Source organism: Hibiscus syriacus, unplaced genomic scaffold (assembly GCF_006381635.1).
Source record: "Hibiscus syriacus cultivar Baekdansim isolate YM2019G1 unplaced genomic scaffold, ASM638163v2 tig00007895_pilon, whole genome shotgun sequence".
In the NCBI taxonomy this organism is placed as follows: Eukaryota; Viridiplantae; Streptophyta; class Magnoliopsida; order Malvales; family Malvaceae; genus Hibiscus; species Hibiscus syriacus.
The window spans coordinates 759,581-781,805 of record NW_024062147.1 but is presented as its reverse complement, the minus strand read 5'-3'; the positions used below and the strand labels follow the sequence as shown (position 1 = coordinate 781,805).

Here is a 22,225-nt window from a genome sequence, read left to right as displayed (position 1 = left end):
TTTTGAATTTTTCGATTCAAATTGATTTTTTATTTATATTTTAATTCTAATTTGAGTTTGAATTAAAAAAAATAAATAGTATAAAAATAAAAATTAAAACAATGTTGTTTCAGTCTTTAATTATGTAGTTTGATTATTTTTGTGATTTGGTTCCTGGTCTCTTTATTTTTTTCAATCCTTCCTTCTTTTTAAGTGTATTTTTTTATCGAATTTGATACATGTACTCCTCAATCACTTTAGAATACTTGTATAACTTCAATTCTTTATTTTGACAATAATTTTTCTATTTTTAATTTAATCATCAACTTTATATTTTATTTAATTTGTTCCTTCAATTACAATTGTTTGTAATTTTTTGTTCATATCAAATCTTTAACTCCTTTATATTCCCATAATCTAATCAATATTTTACCTTTAAAATACACACTTACACAAGTAAAAAACATGGAAAAAATATACAATGTATATGATCAGAGGAAATCACTAAGATCAAAACTAATCATTACCATAACAATAAAAATAATTATTTTTTAAATTTACCCTAGTAATAAAAGTAGATATTGTAATAGTAATTTAAAGCAATGAAGCATAAAAATATGAATGGTACGTCAATAAGTCCCCCTCTGCTTGGAGCTAGAGTCGGTCACCCGAGTCACTTTTTCACTCCCAATCAGCTTCACCCTCTTTTGAAAGGCTATTCTCCCTACCCACAAAACAAAACTCTTTCTGTATCTTTTATAAAAAAAAAACCCACATTTACACGCTGCCAAAGAGAGGTCCGTGGCGTCCAAGTCTTTCTTGTCGTCTCTCTTCTCTTCCATTCATCGGCCAAACGGCGGGGAAGATGGTTGTAATAATGAGAGAAAGAGTCGGTGAAATGGCACCTTTTACGGTGATGGTGATAATGGAAGCTTGCACCATAGCGCTCACTATTCTGGCCAAAACAACCATAACAGGAGGAATGAGCCCTTTTTTCTTTGTAGTTTACACCAATGCTGTTGGCTTTCTCTTGCTGCTCCCTTTTTCCTTTCTTCTTCACAGGGAAAGGTGCCTGCAAGGCTACAATTTCCTCTTATCTTTTCCCCTTCTGTGTGTACTACTCTCTCTTCCATTTCATTTTCTTTTGTTTGTTTGTTACTGCAGAACAGACCAGTCGATCTTCACCTTCCCACTCCTCGTGCGTATATTTTTACTGGGTTTAACAGGGTCGCTTCTCTTCTCTCTTCACCTTGTTTCAACTTCTTTGAAATGAAAAACGATCGACTGATTTCTTCTTCTTCTTTTCTGGTGGTTGATTTGTGTAGGATAGCTATATCAGAGAACCTTGCATTTGTTGGATTAAGCTATAGCTCACCCATCGTTGTATGCGCAACTGGTCTCCTAGTCCCGTCTATTTCCTTCTTGCTTTCCATCCTTCTCAGGTTCTTCATCTTCCCAAAGCCATATTCTTCTTGTAATCTATTTCGTTCAGAAAAAAAGAAGGGAAAACTTGTGATAATAACAACACATGCATGATTATCATATAGGACGAAAAAGCCCAATTTGAGTAGCAGCGGTAGCCAAGCCAAGTTATTGGCACCTTGGTTTCAATCATTGGAGCGAGCCATCGTAGTAGAACTGTATAAAGGCCCATTTATACGAAAATCCTTTTTCTTCTACGGAAACATTACCGGGTTAACCATGTACCCAAACTCTTTGTGTTCTACTCAGCACCAGATCGTTGGATTCTCGGTGGTGTTCTGCTAATGGCTGCATCTTTATCTGTTTCATTATGGAATGTTATTCAGGTACCTGATGAAGAAACTAGATGGTTTTGGTTCATTTTATCGTTCCTTATTTTTCTTGGTCCGCTCGGGACTGTTAAACTATATCCACAAGTTATGAAGGTAGCATGGTTTTATAGCTTAGTTGGGACAATCCAATGCCTGGTTTTCTCTTTGTGTATGGAAAGAGAGTTGAATGCTTGGAAACTGAAACACAAACTGGAGCTCCTGCTCGTTGTTTTGACGGTAAGGACAAGCAAACCCCAAATTCTACCAGACATAATCGTAAATGCACTAATGTATGATGATTGAGTAGTTATTATGATCTTTCTTTTCTCTCTGAAACTCTCAATATTTTATTTTAAAATATTAAAAAAATTATTTTAAAATAATATTATAACACGTATCAAATAATTAAATTACACATATCACACACATATATATAATGATATATGTATCATGTACTAATAACATGATATATGTACTAATAACATGACACATATTATATATAAAATAATAACATAATGTCACGTTATAACTTTTAACATATAAAACTTATTACATGAATAACAACGATAAATTATTTATCTCATTAAAAATATTTTATCAGTTTTTTTAAATATAAAGATTAAAATGTTAGGATAAATTTCAACATTATGTCATTCTGCTAAGGTTAATATAAATGATTTAATTAATTAATTATGATTAAAAAATGAATATTTCATAGGGGTGTTTGGGAGCATTATCCGTAACCACGTTCATTTAGCATATACACGACTGAAAGGCCCTTTTTGCGTGCCCATGTTCAAGCCATTGGGGTTAGTCTTCGCCACAGTTTTTGGTGTTAGCTTCTTTACAAACAGCCTTCATTACGGAAGGTAATCGACTCTCCTCTCTGTATTATAAGTTTGAGTCTGCAAATACATGGAATGATAAAAAGTTGGATGAAATAAAATCATTTTTCCAGCGTAATGGGCACATTAATAATTGGAGTTGGATACTATACTGTGATGCGGGGACAAATAAAAGAAGATCATCTTCGTCGAGAGTGTAATATGGACCTGAACACACCTCCACTGTTGCACAAGGAAGAAGGCCACCACAACCATCGTTGAAAGCAAGAGGATATTATCTATTCCACAATGGTATGTTACTATTACGTATGATATACGAAGGTCTTTCACTGTAAATTTCGAATCATTTCTGCTGTTTTTTTTACTATTATAGAGGATAGAGTCACCAAGTTTTAAATGTCTGTCAAATGTGGTTTGCGCGAATTATATATATCAAGGATAAATGTTTATGTATATATTGGTGATTAATTTTAAATTGTTTTATCTTTTAGATTTCTGTTCTTGAGATATAAGTCTTTACCTAACAAATTACTTAAAATATAGCATAAAAGAGAAACTATATTATTCTAGCATTATAAGACAACATGCAGGAATACACCAAGTTTATATTAAATGGGAATGGCATTGGTAACGGAAGGGTAAACAACCGTGGCCGGATGAGCCATGATACGGCGGCCCTTGCCGTGCTTGAAGCAATAAACCAAAGCCCCAACAGGCCACTCCACAATGGCTGCCGCAGCAAACGCCAGAAAGCCCACCGTTGGTCCGACCACCTTGCATCGGCAAGGGTTGCTGGCGGTGCCGCACTGAACGCAGATCGGAACCCCAACACCCACCATTTTTAGGATTGTTCAAAGCTATCGAATACTAAAGCAGAGATTGAGAAGATACGGTTAAGATGAAAACTCGGAATTTGGGAATTGATTTTGCTTTCTTTGATGGAATATTACTAATTGATAGGTTTGGGAAATGGAAGTTTACAGTGTGGAGCAGTGGCGAGATGGGGTTTTTATGGGGTCATTACGTTTACGATGGGCTTTCAGCTTTATGACACGAATCAACTGAGATTACACGTGTTTATATGTGGATCGTACACGAGTTTAGCTTTGATTGTTCTAGGTGCTCACGTGTACATTCTTTTGTTAAATAAAAAAAATATTTTCAAAATGGGACAAATATATCTTAGGTCTATCAATTATTAATTCAATTATAAACAAGTTATGTTTAAATAACTCTATATAATTTAATCACATAATTAAAAAATTATTATAAATATATAATTTTATAATCAAATTAATATAATATCATTTAATATTTATAATAAAAATATTTATAGAAATAATTAAAAGATATCCAATACGACAATGCCAGTCTTTTATTCTAATACAGTAGCAATGGAACTCCTGAAATGACAGACAATATATAAATATGATGATATTTAAAAATAATAGATAGACCTTTGGGGTATTTAAACCCAATTTAGAATGAACATACCAGCGTACTCATAGGACTAACCCTTGTTATGGAATTAAGAAAAGGTTCGAGTACCTAAGCTACAAATCTCTGTTTAGTAACGGGAAATTTTAAAATTTTAAGAGGGGATGAATTTAAAAAATATATAGAAAAAATTTAAATTATTTAATAATTTTAAATTTTTAATAGATAATTATCACATCCACCCTCCTCACTCCATCCTTATCTTTATAGGTATGAAATCATGAAAGGTAAAGTTCAAGGGTATTTAGTACTAAAAACTCTAAATTGTGTTTAAGCCTATTATAGTTTTATATAATCTTTAAATGTTAATATTTTATGTTATATAAAACGTTTGTACTAATGTTAATTTTCCTTAATATGTTATGTCTTAAATTTTAATTGTTTTCTATCTTATCTAATCATATTTAAAATTAATAAATAATATTTCAAAATAGATGCTTGCTCCCCTACTTCCACGGCTTCGTGAAAATCATGACATTGAAGTGCATGGGAAATTGGTTGGGGGCTTAATTAATAAGTCGCTAAAGTAGAAAAATAGTTGGTATCGTGCAGGTGGACAATGGTCCAGTGCCACGGAACAACAATGTCCAACATTTATTCTTTTGTTTTGGGATGGCAATGATTATATGACCGAGTAGAAAAAGAAGTTTACAAGAGAATTATAATTACGTGTGATTTGAAATTTAAAAGAGAATGATCCATCACATAATGCTACTTTGAATGTATTGGTATCTTACATCCCACATCGGTGGACCGTGTGGTTAATATAAATTAATCATAGTCCATCTCTTAACCTTTGTCATTTTCATAACATCAATCTGTTGAACTTATATCGCTTTCAACACTACTAATAATTACGGGATTAGTCATATTGTTTAAATAAAGTCTTGAGTTCGAGTTATTGTGTATGCAAAAAATCTCTGTTAGGAGACTGGCCCACTAAAACCAAGTGTGTGACACGGATTGATCCGAATTAATTAAGACGAAGCTTTATGATTTGAACCATGAACTCTGGCCAAAAAAAAATTGAAAGTATCCTTTCAACACTACTTTTCATCCAACTAAACCTACTTCATTTCGAGTTTTTATTACATCTTAATCCTAATTTTATTTATAAAGTATATAAATCATAATGTTTACGAATAGAGTAAATTGGAAATATGTTGTCGATGATTCTCTAAATCTTTAACTTCTCTTGCTCCATACGTACTCTTGAGGAGATTTCTGTACTGCTAAACCTTTTCTTTAGCCACCACGTACTGGGAATCATATTATTCTTTGTAATCTGTTTTATGATACCAAGCCATTTCTTCATATTATTTGTCCAATTGTCTGTTTCATGTAACATAAGCTGTCGTTTCGATCATCAAACGTAGATAAATCGAGGCAAGGAAGAGAGACAAATGCCTTTGGGTTTAGTCTCAGCATGGAACAAGCGGCGGAGAAGCAATCATACAGCCAGGGGACTTACTTGATCTTCATTCAAGTTCTACTGTTGGAATCCCAGTAGTTCACAGAGATGTCAAGTCCACCAATGTTCTACTAAATGCCAACTTCGAAGCAAACTTAACCGAAACATTGGATTCATTTTCACGAAGCGTCGAGGTCAGAAAGCATTGGTAACAACTTGATTTTCACTCTTCGCAGACATCGGATTTTGGACAAGCCAAATTGATGCCAGAGTATCAGGAGACTTGTGTGACAGTCGGAGTTCTCGGTACATTTGGAAATTTCGATCCCGATTATACATCAGTATGCATCTTCTTGTCACAGTACTTTTGCCTACCTTTTCCTTTACATGATTTTACTCATTTCATTTGTCTTCTTTGGTTACAGACCGGAAAACTAACTTTACAAAGCGATGTTTACGCATTCGGCGTGGTTCTTCTAGAGCTATTGATAGGACGTAGAGCCGTCGACATAAACAAGGGACCAAATGATCAAAACCTTGTACTCCAGGTTAGGCAATTACTGAATGACAGGAAGAAGCTACGCAATGTGATCGATCCGGAAATGGCTCGAAATTCACACACCATCAAACCTGTAGCTATGTTTGCAAAACTGGCATCACGTTGTGTCCATGTCGAGAGCCGAGAACGACCCTCGATTCCGGAATGCGTAAAAGAACTCCAATTGAGTTTCTGTACAAATGCAAAAGGCCTGGTGAAGCAAAACCAGATTGTTTGCTAGTGTTTTTCCTTAGTGCAGCAATTCCTGAACAAATTACGTATGTTGCGTAAATACAGTGAAACAATACGTATTCTGCACCAAATACAAAAATGAACTTGTCACCTCAACTGCATATTGCTCGAAAGATTATAATTACAGGTCAGTTGAGAGATTAGCTCCTCCTTTGCTTTCACAATTATGCCGAGCAATGCTCTTCTATCGTATACTCGTTTCACGGTAATAAATAAAAAAAACAAGGGTAAACTATTTAAATGGTCACTCAACTTCTAAGCTACTAATGGTTTGGTCTAGGTATGGCAAGCGGATACAGTTTCGTGGATTCCACACCGCACCCGCTCCAATTGGGGAGGGGATGAGTATAATTTTAGTGGGTAGTGGGCGGGTGTGGATTTAGAAAGTGGTACCCGTTGCGGGTAGTGGGCGGGTAATGGGTTTGAGACCTTACCCTCCTCGCATTCGCCCGCTCAGCCAAATATCCATTAAATTTTGGACCATTATGAATTTAGGTGTAATTTTAGAGACTAATTTATAAATCCTAATATTGTATAAGATATAACTTGTAATTTAACCAAATATTAAGGATAAGTTTATGCATAAATTTTTTTCTTTCAAACCTCTCCTTACTGAGCCGATCTTTCAAACCTCTGGTTTCCACTCTCCAGCTTATTCAGGTACGTTTCTTCCCTTTTTACTTGAAATTTAATTTTTGTAAGAGTCATTTTTGTAGTCATTTCGTTTTAAGCTCCTCTGCATTTCGTTTTAAGAGTTTAAATTTTATTTTCTTGTAATGATTTTTAATTATTTTTTAGATTCATCTTAATGTTTGTTTTAAGCTTAATTTTTTAATGTTCTGCAAATCAGTATCTTGTCACTGAGCACCCATGTTTAGGCCAACAGAGTTAGATCGTTGCTTCTCAAACCTCCATTTTTAACGCCACTGAATAGAATTAAGTGTTAAGAGATTCAATGTCTTCCTTGTGCTATATTACTTTCCCTTGTTCTTATCCCCGAAATTAAATTTATGTTTTTTTATCTTTTACTAACTGTAGAGTTGTCAGTAGAGGAGTAAATGAATGTTCTACCCACATCTTTCACATTTATTTATGATAAGTAAATGCATTGAAGAGAAATCTTTGTAATGATATGGATGTCTTATCGTTTATGGTTAAAAGGTTGTAATTTTTTTTTTGATCATTTAAAAAGGGTATTCTCCTTTCTGGAGAGCTGCTATTTTAGGAGGTCTTAAATCATCTTAGTTTGCTTCGACAAAACTTAATTGTTCTCAGCTTTTGTTTTGGTTAAATTCGATGATATTTTCTCATGATTTTGATGGAACAATTTAGTTCAAAGAAAGCAGATGATAGGGAAATATAAATATATAATGTCCTTGAATCATATGCGTGTAATTCAAGTGTCCTTTCCTATTTTACTAAAAACATAGTTTTATTTCTTTTCTAATCCAATATAGATTTTCTTGTTGGATAACATAGTTATAATTTCTAAAGCAAACCGAAGATACGGGAAGTTTATTGCCTAACATATTTATTCAAGCGAAATGTGGTCTGCAAGCCCCATACTGAGTTGTCACCGATCGTTGGCCTGAGCTTGAAGTACGAAACAAGACACACATATATGATGCATCCCCTATTAGGTGGGTAGTGGGTGTGTGGATGAATTTGAGAATGTACCTGCGTGGACGGGTGTGGATTTGAAAATTTTTACCCATCATGGGTGGTAGGCGGGTGGTAGATTGAAAAATATTATGTGGGTATGGGGATGGGGGAGGGGTATCTGCATCAGACCCGCCCGTTTGCCATCCCTAGTTTGGTCATACACAAAAATACTTGCAATTTCGTCTCTCAATTTATATGACGCTATCATTTTGATCACTCAAGCAATAAAGCCTTAATAGTTAATATTTTAGTCACTCAATTTTTAAGTGTTAACGTTTTGATCACCTAATATTATTTTTTATGTTTAACCACTCAACTTTTTATGAAAGAATTAAAATTAATTTATTATTTATATTTTAATAATAATTTATCATTATTAATAATAATTTTTAAAATTAAACTATAAATTAAATTTTAATTGTAACCCCCTCAAACCGATACGGGTAACTCGATCCAATCTGGAGTGTCACATTAGGGCCACCGGAGCGACCCACTATAAAAATAGCGGAAAATTTAAAACTTTTATTAAAACATGTAAACTCATAAAATCATTTGTCACTATTTAAAAATAAAACAGATTTTCAGACTCGTATATAAAACAAAATACAATTATATGCCCCATAATCACATGTACCATACTCTGCAAGCAACTCCGGAAGAACTTCTTTACTGATGTTGATAGATGAACTGGTACGATTCTTTTAACCTGAAAAGGTGAGTAACAGAGTGAGCTTCAGAAAGCTCAGTAATACAGAACTACCAGATGATGCTGAAGAACGTGCATATACAGATAAACATATATTTCCTTATCAGTTCAGACATTTACAGATCTTTATGTTGAGCAGATATCATACAGATATTTCAGGTAGTAACAGATAGTAAGTGTTTAGTTCAGGGAAATATTTCGGATGTCTAGGTTCAGGAGATCAAAATAGGTTATCTAGTGTGTTCCCATAAAACCAGTAAAAAGATACAGATCTTTTTAAAACATATATATATATACACCTCATCCTTTCACAATCTGTTTGTGTAGGTTCCCCGGAACCATACATCCCGCACAACCAGTGAGACTCTGAGAACACAGCCGAGAAGCCTGCAGATATACTTCCTCCAACAATAAACCCCCCATATAAAAAATTTCTCCGTTAGTAAACGGAGATATCAGAAATCAAAACAGAATTCAGATCAAATATCATAACAGAATCCATATCAGAAATCAGAACAGAATTCAGATAATGTATCAGAACATAATTCAAGTCGGAAATCAGATAAAATATTTATGTGATTAGGGAACACACCAGAGTTTATGGATGTTATTCAGAGGTATAGGATAATCTTAACAGGGAGACACACACGGATCTTCAGTATACAGATAGAATGTCTGAATTTAGAATCACTATTGGAAGAGTTCATTAACTGATGAAATCATCAGTTATTCAGAATGTGAGTTGAGCTGATAAGGAATAACTAAGATTCAGAACCTTTACAATCTATGTCGATTGATTGGATTTTCGAATAACTCCAGATGAATAGCTCGCATAACTAATACTCGTCAACTTGTCAATTCATTAACCTTCCAGGGTATTTACTCTTTAATACCAAATATTCTTATCCATAGATCATCTTCTGAGTCATCACTGAATAGATCTTAAGGAGATGAACAAATGTTCTAATGGTCTTTATTTCATTTCCATGTTTCAACTATATCAGGAAATGTCGGCGTACTTGATTTATGGTTCATAATCCATAGGGATGATTACGTAAGTTCATCCGAGTTTTCAGGCTTATTCGAATCTCTTACTTAATCCTCAGTCATTGAGGTTACCTAGTTCATTTAGTAGTCAAGTCTATTCCAGCTACTTTGGGATTTTTCAGAGTAATTCAGATGTTTCTGAATTTCATATACATATTGTACTTCTGTTCAATTCAATTTGGTCTTCGTGGTTGATTTGTCGAACAAATGTTCAATTCTTAATATTGAATGCGATCTATAATTGAGTTGAGTTGAATACTTCCACAATTATCATCGAGCCAAACTTGAAAAGACGAACACACATTCAAATAATATCTATGTCGTTCAGGTACTGACATATCATTAAGGTTGATCAACTCACTTAAGTGTTCCATAACTTTTAAGGGTAGTACAACATCTATATTTACTTGTATTCCTTAATTAATCCAAAACATCTACTCAGTCTAGGCCATAAGGGAATTTTAGTCATTTTAGTGCTAAATGTTTTTCTATCCATTTTAAAGCTTGAAGATATTCATTCATTCCTGGCTTAGCGATACTCTTGAGTCATTTCCATTATAGGGGTATTTTAGTCATTTTACTGATCCAGCATATTTCAACCCTTTATAACCCATCTGATCTTATTATTTAATTTAAACGTACCATCTTTTCCAGTTCTTTCGAACAATTCTAACAAAAGAGCACTATCAATAATTTATTATTAATTCGAAGATTTTCAGGTCAATTGCCTTCTCAGAAGTTACAAACATGTTATCAGGAATTTTCTGTACAAAGACGGATCTTAACCATTAAATCCGTAATTTATCGAGTTAAGTATGAATTCTCAAAGTACTTTCTCATTCAGGGTTAACTCAAACTAGTTTACCTCGCAAGGGTATTTTCGTAATTTCTTATCCACATAATTTGGGTATTAACTCATAACGAAAATAATTATAATTTAGAGATCCTACGGTTAATTGTTTTCCCGAATATTCTTTGATCTTGAAATGATTCCTTAACAGACTTCTAGTATCTTGCGCAAACCCTTTTGGGGTTAAAAACCGGTTATCCACAATTTCTAAGCAAACTAGCATTTCTTATGCACATATGTACTTTTATCAGATCAATATATCCTTTCAGAGTTATTAATCAACTTCCAGGGATAATTCTTAACATTTTACAACATAAGGGTATTTTTGTAATTTTACCAAACTGGAGTATTCTCATTTTCTCATCCAAGTACCCTTAACGTTTAACATTTGACGAAATAAATTATAATCTACATATCCATGTCTGATTCCTTTATCACTTAATCCTAGAACTTGTAATTTAATTCCAATTGTCTTCCAATTTCTTATAATATTCATCTAAGCCATATTCAGTTACCTACTTTCTACCGCATTCATATCGAGTGTAGAACTTCATTAATTACACCTATGAGACCAAACATTTCCATTCATGCATTTACCAATACCAACATGTTCTATAAAGCATAAAGATGTAGTAATGTATTACCTCGATTTTTGTACCATACTGATCGACCATTAAATTCCATTTGAACGCCCTCGATCTTGAAATTAACTTCCAATAATTCCTCAGATGCATATCAATAGAAATTACATAAAAACGGAGCTTAATTCCGAAAAACATATCGAATCGGTGATAAATCAGTGAAAAACAGCTTACCAGGTTCGAATTTGACGAAACGGACTTCGGATTCGGATTCAGGAAGTCGAAAAAACCCAAAATATTACTCTTGAAACCCAGCTCACCAACTTGATTTCTAACTTACAATCTTTTTCTAACGAACACAGACCATCTATCGTACAAATACGACTTCAAATAATTTTCCTCGCCATAAAAATAAGTTATTAGAATCTAATTAATAATTCGAGAACCCAATTGATAAAACTAAAAACTTATGGAACCACTATATATATTCAATTACTAAAATCAAGGACTAAATTGATTTTATTGAAACTATTATGCCATACTCATAATAATTTGGAAGCTAGAAAACAAGGTTAAGTTTTTAACAACTTGGATGGCTTACCTTGTAATTTCATCTTTTCATTTTAATAACTAACCCCAAAATCACGTGATTTGCTATTCTCCATTTTTTTTTTCATTCTCGTTTTCAACTTCAAAACTGGCTAAATTCTCCTGCTCACCACTTGTATTATTCATCTCCATCGACGTTTACTCTCACCAAATCCCGCTTTCCCATCTCGACGAGTTGCCTATACACCCCATGGTCGAGCTTAACAGAGCTAAACAAAGCAGATGAAACACAAGAATTCTCTTCAGGGAGCATGAAATCTTCAATATTCGTCAGTTCTCGCTCGTACAAAGAAAACCCATGAATTAAATCCATTAAATCTTTCGGTTTCAAGTCAAAACCGAAGAGCGAAGCAAGTTGAATCACGGAATGACAACTTGGGAAGCCTTCAACCGGAGAACACTGGTGTGTAGCTGAACCACAAAAGTCATCGGTGTTACATGAATTCCGATCACAGTCGTGGCAAAGCATAAGATTATCATCAGAGCAGAGAAAATAAGCCGGTTTGGCTTTGTAGCCGTCACACATCTGCGAACGAACGTGCTTGAGAGAGAGGGCATTGGCGGAGTGGACTTGTTGGCCACAGAACAAATAGAGACTTGCGGAGTCGGCACTGCAATACAAAACTACAGATTTTGAGTTGCAGAAGTGTGATGCAGGGGATCCGAGACAGATGATGATGAGCTGTCAGATTGCACGTTGATGGCGCTGAGATATCATGAGTTGGCAGATCAGCGCAAAGGCGGGAATTGATTGTGACATTTCAGTCTTTTAGCCATAACTTTAGCTACAGGTGTCAGAATCGCGCATAAGACCTCACTATTCTGTCTGGCGTCAAAGTGTCATAAGAACAACATGGATCTTCTTGGTTTTGAAACCAACCTTATCCAAATACTTAGTCTTCATAACTGAAAAAATTTGAAGATAATGATTTTGAATTGCAGGCCAAGCATCGGTGGAAATAAAGTTCACATTGGCAAATAATAATTGAATATAATAATAGAGTTCACATCAGATAAAAGATGGAGAATTCACGTGAATGCTAGAATCCCTTAAATCCCATTTTAAATAAAAAAAAACTAACCCCGCCAATTGGGGTGTGAAATTAATAATGTTTTTTCTTAATTCCTTTTTTCATTATTTTAAATATTTAAAATAAATAATAACTAATAAAACACTTAATATCTTCTAAATATCAATTCTGAAATTATTTATATTTTACTATAGATACTAAATAAATAGTATATTCAAAAGGCCTAATGCTAGGCCCATCTTTTTAGTTGACTCGTGTTTGGTCTTCAAATAAAAGAGCAAAAAGTTCAAATTTTGGAATAAATTTGCAAAATAAGAGTAGCAGTGAGCATAGAGATTGAATCAAAGGGATGGAAGGTGAGGAATTCGCAGTGGGTTGCTTGCTTTCAATCAAAACAACTTTGGGCGACGAATTCGAAGGTCAAATAATAAGTTACGACCGCCTCTCCAACATCCTCATACTCCAAGAGGGTTTGGAATCTGGACCCAGAAGGAACATTCGATTGCTCAAGGCTAATTACATCAAAGAGTTCTCTTTGTTGCGTCAAGATGAAGATCCACTTGATGTCAAGAAATGCTTTTTGGACCTTACTAGCCTTCAAGCAAGGGAAGATTCTGCTGTTAGGTATTTCGTTTCTATCCCATATTTTGGGGTTTTTCTTGTCTTATTCAATTTCAGTGAGTTTATTCATTTGCAGACAAGCTGAGGCCGATTCCGAGAGGTTTGGTGTTGGAGTTACCAGTGAGGCACAGAACCTTTTTGATGCGTTATCCAAAACGTATGTTCATTTCTTCTTTAAAATTTGAAGGGATTGTTTTGATCGTAGTTATATTTATCAAGTATACGGAGAGGAAATTCATTCTATATTGTTTTAAGGGATGTTTGTGAACCTTTTGAAAGCATAACGTTGGCTAGTTGTTGCACATTAAGGTTATCTTGTTAATGATAAAGCTTAGGATTAGTAGGGAGACAGAAATTTGGTTGGAATTGTGGGACAGGAGTGTAGGTACACTGAGCAATTGTAGAGTGAGGGTAAAAGCAAATATGAAGGATTTATAATGCAGGATGGTAGAAATAAGAGACGCATTTGTTGTGTCTCACCACATTGTGCTTACCATTTGATAGTCTGCCATAGTGTTCACTTGCAGAAATGATAAATGTTCTTAGGAGAAGTATAATGTTAAGTACCTCTAAGTGAGATGATTTCTAATAGGTTATGATGTATCTTGTAACTAAAGGGAGTTTTTGTATTTGACATCAAAATGAACAATGTTAAATGAGGCATTTTTCTTTTAACTTTTATTATGCGTAAATTATTAAAGGTGCCCCTAGACGATGAATGATTAATATGTGATAAAACTATTAATGTATAGTGCATCTTATCTAATTCAAGATGGTTGAGGAGGAAGACATAACAAAGACATAGAGGGGGAAAGGTCCCGCGGTAGGTTTAGAGTACGAAGTTTTTTATGATGCATTAATATTTTTGAGATCACGTCACAATCATAACTCATGAACTGGCCCAAAGCCTTGATAGTTATCAACCTTTTGTAATTATAAAACCATTGGAATCTATAATTAAGTCAGTTAGGATTGTGTAAGTGTCACGTGTTGGGACTTTAGCTCTGTTACTGTGAGACTTTGGGCCTGCACCTTCCAGCTTACTCCTTAGTATCCCTAAGTTCAGCATGCGAACATTCTACATGCAATAGCAAGCCTCTAGGCACTCACTCAAGCAAGTCAAATACGAGAGCTAATATGTTAAGAGATAGTGTAGAAGAATGCTATAGGCTTGTATTGATGGAGCTTGACATGTTACATCAAAGATTAATCATTTTACAAATGAGGGTAGGGTGCCTCCTATTTTAAGATCAAACCCCTTACATCCTATAGCTAATATTATAAGTGAACGGCTATGATACATGGTCTAGATGTATCCTATGGCTAATATTATAAGTGAGGGTAGGGTCCTTTTAGAAACATTAGCAAAGCTCCTTTTCTTGATTTTTCGTAGAATCTCTTGGATGCTTTCTATAAATCTCTTCATCCAGAAGCCACTAGTGAATTTTCTTCTAGTTCTGTCTGAAACACCCATGAAAGTTTAGCTATGATAGAACAACCATATAAAGAATAAATGAAATAGCTCTCATTTTTGTTTGGAACATAGCTGAAGTTGGAAATAGAAACGTTCTCATTGTCTGTCCATTCCAAGTTCCACTGGTCCAGTAAGGTTGGGATCGAATCTATACTAAAAAAAATGATTAGTTTCTACCTGATCTATCTCAAAAGAGGAGTGTGGAGGCTTCCAAGTCCTTCCTGCCCTACCAAAACCACTTAGAGTGCCTTGGAGACTTCCAGAACCACTTGGCCAGCCTCCCTTGCATGCATAGCTGCCACTATGATTACTTGTACATGCACTTTCCTTTGTTCTCATGCATGGACTGTGACATAAGCATATGCTTTTCCTCATTTTTCTCCCAAAGATGATAACCTTGGTTCAGCTTTATCTTCTTTTCTTCCTTTTTCCTTGGACATGTCAAAATGATCTGGGAAGTATTGTTCTTTGATTTTTTTCCCGTTTTCATATCCCCACCAAAAGGTAGAAGTATTTTAAGATTCATTCTTGATCACTGGCTCTATGCCTATCGACTAAATTTTGGAAGTACTAATTGTTATCTCTATGGGCTTCTTTGAAGTTCATCAGTTTATTGCTCTGGATAATTACGCCAAAAACTTAATAATATTTTTGTTAACACTAATGCATATGACCAGGCTTCCTGTTCGTTGGGACAAGACCGTCATTGTTGTAATGAATGAGGTGCGTGTAAGCAGTCCATATCTCCCTGAGTGTGTTAGTGGAGGAACTCCTGCAGCCAATGAACGTGTGAAAAAAGTGGTAAGAAGCTCAAAGGGACCTGCATATGCTTTTTTTCCATAGTAATATGATTATTAATATATCATCTATTTAAGTTAATTTCCTTTTCCAGCTGGAGCTTGAAAGGAAGAGGATGCAAACTCGTACTAGTCAGTGAAGAGCTCTCATTTGTGCTGTTCAAATGTTGGAGAAAACAAAATGTGCTATGCTTGGTATTATCGTGGTAGTTCTTTGGCCTCAGATTTTCTTATATTATTGGTAGAACGTAAACAAATGCCTGATTACTGAATTGTTAGTCCTAATATAATGCTACATCAACCTTTTTTGGATGATCTGGTTGACAATGAAGCCAGTACAAGTTGGGGGAAGTTGGGTTATTGTTTGGTTTATTGGAAATGTTGCTTTATAACCCATTCCCAGCTGCTCTTGGTATATTTATGTCAGGCTTATCATAACACTTTTCTTTGTGAAAGGCAATAGGAGGAATTTGTTCGATAGCACATGTTCATGTAACCGAAGATCTTACTATCGAGTCTGGTAAAGCTGTTCCAATTATTACTATTATGCAATAATGGTGTTAGAAACTATGTTCTCCTTTGGTCGTATCTCAACCCCATAGACCATCTCTTTCTCTAAGAAAGCTCTAAAACCTTCCTTTCCATATCACTCTTATCATTTAGCAACCTTCAAAGACCTCTCTCATTGCCTTGGCAAACATAAGCAGTTTCTGAACTCCCAGCATGTCGAAAAGAACATAATATCAGGAATAGCAAAAATGAAAATCATCATTGTTGCCCGTCGTTACTCTTCTGCCGGAAAAAAAAACTGTTTCCATTATGTCAAATGGATTAATGAGACCGAAGACAAATGCAGTTGATGAATGCATCCTTCTGGAGGTATCCTCAAACCATTTTCTTCCTAGCATTACTAAGGAAATGTCATTAAGAATGGAGTAAATCCATTATTAACTAAATATGTATTCTTTATATGATATTGTTTTAGACGATTGATTAAAAACCAAATGAAGATACTTTTAAACAAATTTAAAAAGTCAGATGAAAAGGGTGTCTAGTGAATTAAAAGCAGAGTTCCTTAATTACATAAAGCAATGAGCTTTGATGATCTTTTTCTAAAAGAAATTTATGCCAAGTAAAAAGATCGCTTTCGTTGATTGGTGTGATAAGCTCCACGCATTTTTTAATTCTTCAATGATTCATTCACAAGCAAGAAGCAAATGTCAAACCCCAAAACCATATCAATTAAACCGGGTAAAATACATCACCAATCACACAATTATTAATTTTCTTAGAAATGAGTCAATTTTTTCTGAAAATTATAGTTTAGTCACTCAATCGAAATACTATTAAAAATATGTCGTTGGTCGTTAAATATTAAATGAAATAATGATGTAACCTGATGTAATAATAGTTTTAGTTCTTGAAACTTATACATTCTATCAATTTGATCTTATTTAAAATATTTCAATAAATTTAATCATTTGTATTTAAAAGTTCTATCATTTCAGTCTTCATTCTCCTAAATTGCTTGTCCTATCAAGTTAACCCTTTATATTTAACCAGTAATATTATATTGTTTTCATGGTATAACCAATAACTTGTTTTATGGTAGAACACAATTATCCAATTGTTGTTTTGATATGATGGACTCAGTTTGATAACATCGCAAAAAAGACTAAATTGATGGGATGAAGGATTTAATTTAATGAATTATTTTGAATTATAACCAAATTGATAAAATATATAAATTTTGATGATTAAAATTATTATTATATCAAATTACGTTAAACGTCGATTTTGATTTTAATAATAAGTGACTTATTTATAATAATATTTTAATCAAGTTATTAAACTATAACTATTAGAGAGAGAAAATTACTCGTTTAATTAAGTGATTTGGGATGCATGTTAACCTAATTAAAAACAATTTTACTTTTCTAGATAGCAACGGATCAAGATCCAACAGCCGAAGTGGTGTTAAAAAAAATTATGTCTATTGCATATGAACAGAGATGTACTAAGGGGGCGGGATTTTTATATATATATAATTTTTATTAAAAATTTGTTTTTCCCCTCTCTTGGAATTTTTTAAGTTTATTTATTTCTAAAATTTTAAAAATTCACCCCTTACAAAAAATTCTACATTCGTCCTTGCATATTAAAATGATCCCAAACGTTAGATTCATTAAAGTTGAAAAAAATATTTTCCGAGGTGGGATTTTGAGTTGGATTGCACTTGAAAACTATGATATTTCTTTTCTCCTTTTAGATATTCTCATTGGCACCTGCCATTGCATCATATGGAACTTGTCAGACCAAAAGTATCTGCAGAAACATTATAACTTCATACATCAATATGTATGTATGCATGTATGAAATTATACATGCACGCATGCTCCCCGACATGGGGTCTTGAGATAAACCACTCTTAAGTACATATACATGTACATGAAGGGGTGATATGAATTGGAGGGCAAAGGGAAGTTCTTGAGTGTTGATGATTAAGTAGAAGACCCTTCGTCTCCACTATTGCAAATGGAGAGGCCCATATGCATGCATATGTATGTATGTCTAAAAGTATACATGTATGCATGCATGCTTGCTCCTCAATATGGGTCTTGACTCTAAAGCATATGTACATGAACATAAATGGAAGTTCTTGAGTGCTGATGATTAAATAGAAGACCCTTCTGTCTCCACTGTTGCAAATGGAGAGGTCCATATTCATGTCATAGTATATGTACTATGACATGCATATGTATGCATGTATCATGTATGTCTGAAATTATACATGCATGCATGCTTCTCAACATGGGTCTTGAGATAAACCACTCTTAAGCATATATACATGCACATAAAGGGAAGTTCTTGAGTGTTGATGATTAAATAGAAGGCCCTTATGTCTTGCAAATAGAGAGGTCCATATGCATGCATGTATATGTACCATGACATGCATAGGTATGTCTGTAATTATACATGCATGCTCCCCAATATGGGTCTTGAGATAAACCACTCTTGAGCATATATTCATGTACATGAAGGGAAGTTATAGAGTTTTGATGATTAAATAGAAGACCCTTTTGTCTCCACTCTTGCAAATGGAGAGGTCCATATGCACTATGGCAAAGGCAAAAACTATTAAAGAATAACACGAAGGCTAGTACCCACGCTCCCTCGAGACTATCCATCCATCCCTTTAATGGCATCCAAAGAGAGTTGGAAAAGCCAAAAACCACAACCTTCTCCGCCAAAACAAAACAACTATTAGTCTTTTATAGCCCTTTACTCTCTAGTCTCTACTACACCCTATACAAACACATGCTGCTGTCAACACAAATATCTATGAAACTACTGAAATTATTGCAGACTTTATAAAAGAAAAGCACTGAACGAAAACTGCAGAATGGATTATATGTGCGGTTCATGTTCAAAAGATTAAAGAGACAAAACATGGATATTGAAGGATGTGTGTGTGTGTGTATATATATATATAGAGAGAGAGAGAGAGAGATGGTATGATGATGAATAGTTGATATGCTGACTTGCTTTAAAATCAAACAACATATCAGCATATGATTCCAGTTTTTGAACTCTTTAGCCAAATGGGGACCGATAGGTACTCTTACAGAGAACCCCACGAACTTGTTTTTACATTCTGGAGAACTGCACCCTACACGCACACCGAAATGAAACTTTGGCTTATGGGCTTCAAACTTTGGATTCCCCCACTTTTAACCATTCTCCTAGAAAGGGTAAAAGGCTATCTACCAATACGCAAACGTCAATAGGATAACCTTATGTCTCTGATTTGTTTCTCCAAAAAATTATGAATACCGTTAGTGTTACGATGATATTAAAAATTATTACGATACTGTTGTTGCGTTTTATTATGAATGTAATTTATCACTACGATGTTTGTTTTCTCGATTCAATGTTAAGAAACATATGTATAATTATTATTTAATTATTCGAATAATAAATTTTAGGGTTGGATGTAGTTTTATAATTTGGTGTTCAACGGGTGAAAAAAAGTAATTTATTTTTATTTCTTTGCTTAAACTTATCAATATATTTAATATTGAAAAGTAAATTATTCGAGTTGGTTTATTTAATCAAATTCCTTTATAAAATAAAATCATTGAATATGATATGAATGTTACGACTTGATTGATCAGTAAATTATTTTTAATCTTTAAGTCGTGACATAGTAGTATTATATTATGTTCATAATTTAATATTTAGAATTAAAATTTAGAGTTTTAAAAATTAGTGATTATTTTTGTAAATAATTACGTCATTGCATGCGAACACCTTGGCCTATTGTCTGTCCCGTTCCATGGGCATATTTAAACCCTAAAGCTGCAGGTTAATCCACCAGTTGTACATATAAGGATGAAAATCAAATATATTTTGTGATTGCCAATCTTTGATTTGTAACAGCTTTTGTTATTTTCTTTGGATATAGAACATGTAAATTTATCTTAAAAATAATGATTTACATATTTAATGTCGAAATTATAATTCAATTGCTTTTACATTGATTGGCTCTGCACTTAGTTTGGATGTGAGGTGGGAAGTTATGCATCTTGTTATGGGTTGATAAAACTCCAATTCTACATGTCTCCCACCTAATGGCGGAAACACAGCATTTTATTACAAGGGATTCCTCCTATAACTAAATTACCAAAGCTGATTGTGACACCTTTTATGTGCATATAGGGGCTGTTCCTTCGGGGTCATGGATTTCCTCGATCAAGAGAAAATATATTTATTATTTTATAGTATAAAATGAGTTTAAGATAATATATGTTTAGAATTTTTTTAATTATTAATAATGCATACATATTTTATTTACATAGCTACTCAAATATAAAATTTATAAAAAAAAACACTTTCCTTAATCACCAACCTCACTTGATGAATTTATATATATATATATATATATATATATATATATATATATATATATATATATATATATATATATATATCCAAGTTAACTGAGAGTAGATCCAGGAGAGTGGATAAAATTGTACCGGTGAAGAATTGTCACCTAGTGTAAGATTTCCTTTCACCACGGCCCATGGGGGAAAATGGGCACATAAACCTTTTGGGTAAAATAAATTGGAGGTCACTGAGATATATTTAAATATTTTTTAATCATTGAATTTTCAAAAAATATAAAATAATCATTAAATTTATAATATTGTTATAAAATGATCATCATGAACATTTTTCAATGAATCCATGATTTTAATGACTATTTTGTAAAGTCATGATGGCCTTTTTATAATAGTTTGATAAATTTAATGACCTCTAACATATTTTACCCAACTTTTTTGAATGTCATGGATATTGAGTGGAGGTGATAAGGTTTGCCATTTGCATGGCCATTAGCTTAGTTTGCCCTAACTAAAATGCATGGCTACCTTTTTGTGAAGGGCCATTCTATTATCACATGCAATGTAAAAGATGATATTATTTGCCCTATGTCGGTTACCAATGGCTAAATGACAACTTAAATGGACATTTTTCTCTCTGCAATGTCACAAGAAAACTCGCATTATATGCAATGCAACACTTTTAGATGAAAAGGAGGAGATTAGTTTTCACGCCTTCCACCTATTGCTCTCTTTTTTATCACCCACGTAAACAAGGTTTTAATAGTCACGGAGAAAAAGTATTTGAGATAGTGTTTTGAGTTGATATCTGTCTTGAAGTTGATCTAAATAAAACTTTTATAAAAAAATTATTACAAATTAGAGTATGTTTAAACTCGAAACCTATTATATAATAATAATAATAATAATAATAATATCAATTGAGTTAAAACTTTATTATATATATAGATAAGCCAACCAGTCCTGAGGCGGTCCTGAGAGACGATAACTAAGGGCGGGGGTGATGTTCATGGATCATGGATCAACCGTCTTTATTGCCTGCGGGGCCGAGTCGTAGTCCCTTCACTCAGCGATGCCACCACAAAATTCCACTGTGAAATTCATTCGATTTTTTTCCTTCCAGATACAGTTAATAAAACCAATGGCAAAATTACAAATTTATGTATTGTCAATCACGTGCTGACACAGAAAGAAATAAAAATGGGTACGAAATAATATAAATAAAACATTATTACATAAGTAAATAATTTGATTATTATTAAATTTTATTGAATAATCAAATACATAAAACACGCTTGAAAAAGGACCCAAAGACCTTTCTTCGTATGATTTAGGCCAAAAATTGGCCACCAAAGAGCTTTTTTTTCTCCTAATACTATTTGGAAATTTTAAAAAAATGAAGAAAAAAATTAAGAGCTATGCACACGTGTTACATCACACACATGAGAACACATGAACACCATTCGACAAAAAAGCCCAGTATTTGGTTAGACCAAAGGTCAAGACTCAAGACGGCCATTGAAAGAAGAGGAGGCATTTCCCGCCAAAAGAAAGAACTCATAGACACGCGTGTGCCACACGTACCAAAAACGAGTGCACACGAAAACTGAAAAAAAATACCAACAAACAGA

General features: G+C 33.7%; 3 protein-coding genes and 1 pseudogene across 3 annotated transcripts; 3 read left to right on the top strand and 1 right to left on the bottom strand.

Annotated features, from left to right (window-relative positions):
* Positions 1-818: 818 nt before the first annotated feature.
* Positions 819-2,878, top strand: LOC120201624 (annotated as a pseudogene).
* A 283-nt stretch (positions 2,879-3,161) lies between these two features.
* LOC120201645 lies at positions 3,162-3,573 on the bottom strand. The gene has a single exon (XM_039202217.1). The coding sequence runs from the start codon at positions 3,454-3,456 to the stop codon at positions 3,226-3,228; it is 231 nt and encodes a 76-aa protein (XP_039058148.1). The 5' UTR covers positions 3,457-3,573; the 3' UTR covers positions 3,162-3,225.
* Positions 3,574-3,586: 13 nt separating this feature from the next.
* On the top strand, positions 3,587-6,304 carry LOC120201623 (probable serine/threonine-protein kinase PBL28). The gene is made up of 4 exons (XM_039202200.1): positions 3,587-3,622; positions 5,534-5,678; positions 5,760-5,866; positions 5,951-6,304. Exons 1-4 carry the CDS (start codon positions 3,587-3,589, stop codon positions 6,302-6,304), a joined length of 642 nt encoding a protein of 213 aa, XP_039058131.1.
* A 6,799-nt stretch (positions 6,305-13,103) lies between these two features.
* On the top strand, positions 13,104-16,089 carry LOC120201732 (protein LSM12 homolog). The gene is made up of 4 exons (XM_039202287.1): positions 13,104-13,425; positions 13,499-13,579; positions 15,574-15,697; positions 15,789-16,089. The coding sequence occupies exons 1-4, from the start codon at positions 13,151-13,153 to the stop codon at positions 15,831-15,833; spliced, it is 525 nt and encodes a 174-aa protein (XP_039058218.1). The 5' UTR covers positions 13,104-13,150; the 3' UTR covers positions 15,834-16,089.
* Positions 16,090-22,225: the final 6,136 nt, after the last annotated feature.